Genomic DNA, 7,534 nt, shown 5'->3' on the forward strand with positions numbered 1-7,534 from the left:
TCTGTCTGTCTGTCTGTCTGTCTGTCTGTCTATCTATCTATCGCTTTGTATGTTTGCCTAGTATTTCCAGTAAAATCTAACATACGTAGTTAAAAACATGTCCACACACATTCATACTCCTAGCATACATACACACACAGTAATCATCAGTGACTACTTAACACCACACTGTACTAATATTTTTGGTTGTCCAATGCAAAGGATTTAAAATATGATTTTCTTTCCGAGTTCAAAATGACTGGACAATGGAGGACTATTGCTTGTGACTATTAACCAAACAGGAGTAAACCCATGCTAGTGGCTCTGTAAGGTTGTTCTTAGGCACAGTAGTGCTTAGAGCTAAATGCTAATCTATGCACACTGGGTCAGAAGGCTCACAATTAGTATGCTAAGTTGCTAACATGCTCAGCAACATCGTCTGACATTGTCCAAACTGGTGTGGACTTAACCACATGTTCATTTCTGAGGAAGAGTCGAGCTAATGTGACACATTTTATTTGCAATGTTTTGGGCTGTGACACATAATATTTTTGAATACTTTTGAAGGTACAAACAGGGGTAATGCCTTAAAAACATATTTTTATATGTGTCTCAAACATAACCAGCAAAGTTCAGGTTTATACAACTAGAAAAAGGATCTATCTATCCAGTACATGTGATTTTTGTGGCAATGTTTTATCAGGCTTTTATTTGACACTTTCCAGATGTCTTAAAGTACAGAAGGCAAAGTAAATAGACTAAGACTAATACAAAAGACAAAGGCAAATAGGATGTATACTGTATGTTCCTATCAGTTCAGCAATGGCACAAGAATTCTTTTTTTGTTTTCTATCTATGTTCATCAAGGAGTCAGACGCTTGTCCTGCTTGGTGTAAGGATCTGTTTATTGATCTGTTTAGGCTTTGAAAGACTTGTAGGAAGCAGTCAAGAGGTGGTGAATTGACTGACTGGCTTACTGATTTATTCATGCACTGAGAGGTCACACTATTGGATTGGATAGCAAGTTGATGGGATCTTAATTTGAGAATTGATAGCTTTGTGTCTCTTGCATACTCCTCGTTTTTCTTCAGATGCTGCTGGTAGCGTCAGACAGAATGCAGCTTATGGCTTTCTGATGGAAGCCGTACAAGACCAACGCAAACTAGCACATATATAATAAACCAAATGATACAGTATGGGATGACAGGGATTTGACTGCTTCCAGTATACAAAGAGAAGCACCATGGACATTCTTCCAGTGCATCAAAGGACCTACACAGCGTTGTATGATGTAAACTGTGATAATGATGAACGTCATGAACACACAAACTGACAGTACTAGACTGTATTGTTGCGCTTTGTGTTCTTTTTCCATTTGAGGCTAATATAGCATTATTATATAGACCAGAAAAGAACCAACTGGAATAGAATGAGGGATTCTGTCTTTACCATCACACACATATTACACACATAGACACACTTCCATTGCCTTTTGCCTGTTTCCATGGAGACAGTAGTGAGCAGTTTCTTTCCACTAGGATCAGACCATCTGACTTGATCACAATACATATGTGCACACACATTTGCTGTAAAGTGATAGATTTTTCATTTTTACCATAGTCTGTGCAGCAGTGGCTCACACACACACACACACACACACATCCCAATGTGCAAGGCTATATTTATCATGAATCATCACTCTACGGGAGTTACTGTATGTAGATAACTATAACAATCTATTCCTCTTGTAGTAAGTCTCTAATTTTCAAGGATCACTGATAGGGTCTATTTTCAAAATCTTGCAGATTTCTACATGTTCATTCTTTTTACACAATGAAAGTGTGAATATCTTCTTAAAGTGCATGTTGAATAAAGTGCATCTGTTTTCATATTTGTATTTTAATGAAGAGATAGGCAGATAGAAGTAAACTGAGTTCACAAGAAACAGTGATAAGTGTCTGAGGGGATAAAATATGCTTTTTGTTATACAGAATAAACTAAATTGCAATGCTGTTTACTCCAGATTTGCTAATAGCCAAATGCATAATTCCCTTTCAACTTCCCTGCAGATGAGTAAAAGAGATAACTGAAGACTTTTGTGCAAAACACTTGTTGTGTCCTTCAAAAATGAGCCTGAGTGATTACTGCAGAAATTAGTAGATATCAAAAAATGTGGAGCTAAAACACATCTTCTGAGTGATTAGATTTAAATTGAGACTACAGGTGTCATACACACCTGTAATATTAAACCCCAACACAGCCCATAAAGAACTCCACCTGTCTGAAGGTTTGACCAGTGTGCCACAACCCCAGAGAGGATGGAGTTCTGCTTCCTGGCCTTTGGGAGCTTCAGCTCAGGAAGTCATAGCTGGGATGTGAAGGTTGGAGACAAATATGGGCAATGAATGTGATAGCATCGGATGGACAGAAGACATGCTGTCTGGGTTGGTGAGGTTAGGTAAGCCTAAATTCACATATGACTGAAAACAGCTGTCGTAAAATTGTCGTGCGACATCATGTCGACAGCTAAATCGCTTTACGGGGTGGATTTTCAGTTACGGAAGTGGCAGTGGCTCCTATTGTACGGCTGTCCTTGTAAAGATGTGAATTTGTGAGTGTAATACGATGTTTGTTAAATAAGACGGCAGTAAATGTAGTTGTTTTTATCCTATGTTGTTTCACCCAGTCAGTGACATTAAGCGCTTTTCAGTAGGTGTGTTTGTTTTTGAGGGTTGTTAGCTAACTTTATTGTACAGTGTAGTTAAAAGACAACGTTGACAGTGGTTAGGAGCCGAAAGACAGCCTTCACCGGTAAAGCTGGTTATGTCAGTACAGGGGAACATACAGTTGTGTTAGCACTTTCCATCAGGCGTCACTGTCTTTTTTTGGCAACCAGCCGTCCGTGGTAGGCTAGTGGTTAAGGCGCAGCGCTCTGTCCGCTGAAGCTGCTGCGGCCCGGGTTCGAATCAGGGTTGCGTCAGGAAGCGCATCCGGCGTAAAACACGTGCCAAATGTCAACATGCAGTCGTCAGATTAGCTGTGGCGACCCCTAAACGGGAAAAGCCGAATGTGACTTTCTTTATGAAGACATGTTGGCCAGGGAATGCTGTTTTGTTAACTGTTAACAGGAGCTAACTGAATGCGGTGTGCGATGAAGGTGCTGTTTCAGAAATCTAATGGTTAAAGAGAATTATTCTTATCCCTGTCTGAGGTGTCTTTTGATGAGAAAGACATTTCACTCCATCTATACTCTTTGAGAAGAACAGGTCTGTTGGTGTATTCATGGACATATTGCATCCCTCTTTTACATAGGCTCCATCTGCTGAAGTCTACAGCAGCCGAGTGACAAAAAGCCCAACATGATGTCTCACTTCCTCAAGTTCTCAGTGCTTCTTGAGAAGTACCGGACTCCGCTGGTCATTGCGAGCTGTGGTGTAATGTTTGCAGTCAACATTTCCTACCATGTTTTCCCTGACCAGACCTACCGTCAGCTCTATCAGGCTTGGTACCAAGGACAGCCAGCCACGCTGTCTGAAAAGCTGGAGGATGTTTTCCAGCAGGTAGTGTGTATGTATTCATTTGAGACCCCCCACATTTTGGTTAATTTAATTATATCTCTCCAGTTATTTACTTATGGTACAGATGAGATTTTAAAAAAACCCATGGTACATTACACCTAGAAATTCACTTCACTGACAACCACAGAATCATTAAAAAGCACTAAATCTGAGCAATTTGTTACAGGTGGATCAATAAATTAAAGTAAAGAACAACATAAAGTGTCTCAGTAAGGTGCTGGGCCACCACGTGCCTCCACAACAGCTTCACTGCACCTTGACATTGACTTGCCAATTCTCTGAACTCTACTGGAGGGATGAACAGCTTTCTTTCAAAAGATAATCCTTCATGTGGTGTTTTGATGATGGTGGTGGAGACGCTGTCTAACATGTTGCTCCAAAATCTCCCATAGATGTTCAGCTGGGTTGAGATCTGGCGACTGTGGAAGTCGTAGCATATGATTCACATCATTTTCATACTCATCAAACCAATCAGTGACCCCTCGTGCCCTGTGGATGCCCTCCTTTTGAGCTGTGAGGTGTACAGGTCCTCCATGGAGGACAGGCTGGCATCCAGAGCATATGAGTGGTGTGGAGCGGTGAGAATTTTTGCTCTTCAATCATGTAGCTGTTCTCCCACTCCACTCAAACTCACACCAGGCCGCTCCGCTCATTATCATCAACTCAGATTGCATCTCGCTCCACTGATGCAGGGGCTCCTCCTAAGTTCACTGTGGATGGTTTCCTGTAACCAGTTATGTTCCATAGGTTCCTCCACATTAGCCAAACACTTATTTTTCAGCCTTTCAGAGTAGTTCCTCTTTGCTACTCCAATCTCCTCAGTGTGTTTCTGGCCTGGTTATACAGGGTCCTGCCCCCTGCTCTTGTAGACCTGCTCTGTTAACAGCACACACAAAACTGTTCACAAAACAATGCATTCATAATTAATTTAATACATTAAATTAGAGGATCACAGTGTGTAAATATCAGTGTTTCTGTTGTCATTTCTAGGTGTTGAAGGACTATGGTATCAGATCACCCAAGAATTTCTCTGCTTTTGCCTCCTTTGGATTCCATCCAGTTGGTGCTGGAATCCCTTGGTTGCCTGCAGGGGCCCAAATCGGCATCCCAGCAAACTTTAACAGCACAACCGACGACTCGAGTGGAATCACCAACCGCACCATTTTAATCAATGGCAAAATGGTAGACTGGAACAGTGATGCTGGGTCTGCTTTAAAGGAGGCACTGGTGTTTTCCCTTGATGCACAGAAGTTTGCCATAGCGCGAGAAGTGGCCCGCTTGCAGTCCGGAGGACTTGTCCTTAAAGCTGCTGTTGCCCCATTCTGCCTGGGTGGGGTTTGGGTGTACAGTGTTTTCCTGAAGCAGGTGTTTGGGCTACACGCTGGACCGTTACTGTTTCGCGGAGCTGTGAATGTTGTGGCGCTTTGCCTCGGTGCCGTGTCCTACTTCCTCGCCTCAGATGCTGTCAATCAGTGGATTGACTATAGCTCAGACCGACATGCGGCTGGAGTGTCCCATGATTATGCCAAAGGCGGGTTAGAGTTTTATGATAAGATTCTGTCAAGAAACAAGACCCTTCGCTCCCTGATGGGCCAGATGGGAGAGGAGGTATATGCTCCCAGTGGGAACTTATTTCCTGCTCATCTCCTTCAGCTGAAACACACACCATACACATCCAGGAGGGAAGGCATCCTTGCTCTGCTGAAAGAGGAGAAAACCTGAGAAGAAGAGGGAGGGGGGCTGTTGTGTTGAGAATTAAAGTCTGTGTTTCTGGGCCTCACCTGGTCAACTGTAATGATCTAATGCAAGTTGTGCTTATCTTTGTTGAAAAAACAAATGCTTTACTGTGTGTGTTTTACACTTAACTCATGACAGTATGACTGGACAATAACCCTCAGTGCAATACCTTCCCCCAGTGCAATACCGGTAAATATACATTGTACAGATTATACAGATCCATACAGGTCTCTATTTTTAAGATGAAGAAGAAGCTTTATTTTATTGTGACACGTACAACAACATTTTGTTTGGAGCTGAGGGCCCCCTGCATACGCGCTGCCATCACGGGCAACTTGGGGGTTCAGTGTCTTGCCCAAGGACACTTTGATATGTGGACTGCAGGCACTGAGATTCGAACCTTCAAGTTGGGAGATAACTGCTCTACTAACTGTCGTCCCTGTCGTTTACTCTATTTTTATTATTATTTTTATCTTGTTTCTTAATGAATTCCTTTGTCTGTTTGCATTGTTTATTGCTTGTTTATACTGTTTATTTTGTTATACTATACAGCCTTATAATGGTATATTGTTTACTTGCCCCTTGCTATTGCCTTACAGAAGGATATGTACATAGACATTGAGAGCTGCTGTAACAGAGTCAAATTCCTCATGTCCAACATACTTGGCCAATAAAGCTGATTCTGATTCTATAGAAGTATGTAATTAATACTGTTACAGGTAGACATACACTAACACTTTTAGATCATTGTACTTAGGTAGACCATGTTATAGAAGTAGCTACACAGTGGAAACTTACACTATACAAGTGGATGGAGGGGAGCAAAACTACAAGGCACATGTTCAGATAAAATCCTAGACATAAAAGGCAGGACAGTTTGCAGGACAGTCTGAGCTCGATGTTCTCTGACAACAAGAGTACTCAGTACCTTGGTGCTGTTAAGCAAGATTAAGAGGAATTTGCTCCAGGTTCATGGTGGTGCAGAGGACTGTAGACTTGACACCTTGAACCCTTCATTAAGAAATGCTTTCTCAAATACACACACTAAATATTATTGTTTCAAAATAATCGCTTTATCATCATCAATATTGGAAGCACAAATGAAAAAAAAAAACAATCCTATCAATAAGAAGAAAGAAAACATCTTTTAATTGTTAGGTCTACTCCATTATTTCTCTGACTACAAAGTTGCTATTCAGATATGCATATCAACAACACCGAGCTTATTGTCTTGCTCTCACCCCTCTGCTTCATCTGTTCACTTCATTGTATGCCTTACAGAGCTAACAGTACAATGGACCATTGTTTGTGTTATTGTAGGTTGTTTCTCTTTTGAGCCACTTGAGGTCAGTACAGCCCACATTACTACTCTTTTCTACAGCGTTTATGAATGATAAGGTCATAGGTTGGGCAGGTTTGGACTTCAAAGAGAACAAGAAAGATTTTGAATAAATGCATCAATTTCTAAAGTCACATAAATATACTTGTTTTGAAATCCTGTAGAGATAGAGTTCTTTCTTTCCAGTTGTAATATTAAAGTGTGTATGCACATGTTTGCATTAAGTTGCAGTAAGAAAATATATTTTATCCTATGAATGTATTAAATCATTGCATAATGCTTTTGCCCAGGGGAAGGGTATTAAAGTATGTCTAACACTTTGAGTGTTTTGGGGAGCACAAGTGACCTCAATAATTTCGATGATGTTTGGAACCATCAGGACTCTTAGTTTGCCATCTGGAGTAACCAGGAAAGAGGGGCCTTGGCCAGGGAGGTGGTCCAACATTTGTTCCAGCAAAGCCTCAGACATTGTCTGCAGAGATGGAAGAACAACCATCTCAGGAGCTCACCATCAGTCAGGTGCAGTGACTGGACAGAAGCTACTTTCAGTAAAAGCAATATGAAGTCTTCCTCAGATTTCAATTCAATAAAACATCTGTGGACAGACCTGAAGATGGCAGATTTCATTCTCTGACTTTGAAAAAATGTACATGAAATTGTAAAAACATAACATTTTGACTGATGCAAATGAAAAAACTCGTGTTTTTGTAAGGGATACTGTGCAGCTGGTATGGTGTGATATTTTGCAACAGTTCTACAGTGTAGGAACCACACCATTGTTAAAGACCCTGTCGACCTAAACAGAGAGCTCAAATACACTCTATCAATAAATTGGATCAATTAACAAGAAGCCACAGTGGAAACAAGCAGCAATCGGTACTTGCAGTGAAGGAAGCCAGTC

The 7,534-nt window shown here is 41.2% G+C and overlaps 1 protein-coding gene across 1 annotated transcript; it reads left to right on the forward strand.

The window, feature by feature from the left end:
• The first annotated feature begins 2,523 nt into the window (after positions 1 to 2,523).
• Positions 2,524 to 5,453, forward strand: tmem177 (transmembrane protein 177). The gene is made up of 3 exons (XM_020614904.1): positions 2,524 to 2,590; positions 3,292 to 3,539; positions 4,548 to 5,453. Exons 2-3 carry the CDS (start codon positions 3,339 to 3,341, stop codon positions 5,277 to 5,279), a joined length of 933 nt encoding a protein of 310 aa, XP_020470560.1. The 5' UTR covers positions 2,524 to 2,590; positions 3,292 to 3,338; the 3' UTR covers positions 5,280 to 5,453.
• The last annotated feature ends 2,081 nt before the right edge of the window (positions 5,454 to 7,534 follow it).

The sequence above is a fragment of the Monopterus albus genome, unplaced genomic scaffold, assembly GCF_001952655.1.
Source record: "Monopterus albus unplaced genomic scaffold, M_albus_1.0 scaffold153.1, whole genome shotgun sequence".
NCBI lineage: Eukaryota > Metazoa > Chordata > Actinopteri > Synbranchiformes > Synbranchidae > Monopterus > Monopterus albus.

Bases quoted from the DNA above. Each gene is read 5' to 3' on its own strand.
- tmem177 (XM_020614904.1), top strand. From the start codon at position 3,339: ATGATGTCTCACTTCCTCAAGTTCTCAGTGCTTCTTGAGAAGTACCGG. The intron at 3,540-4,547 runs GTAGTGTGTATG...TGTCATTTCTAG, and splicing joins TGGAGGATGTTTTCCAGCAG to GTGTTGAAGGACTATGGTAT.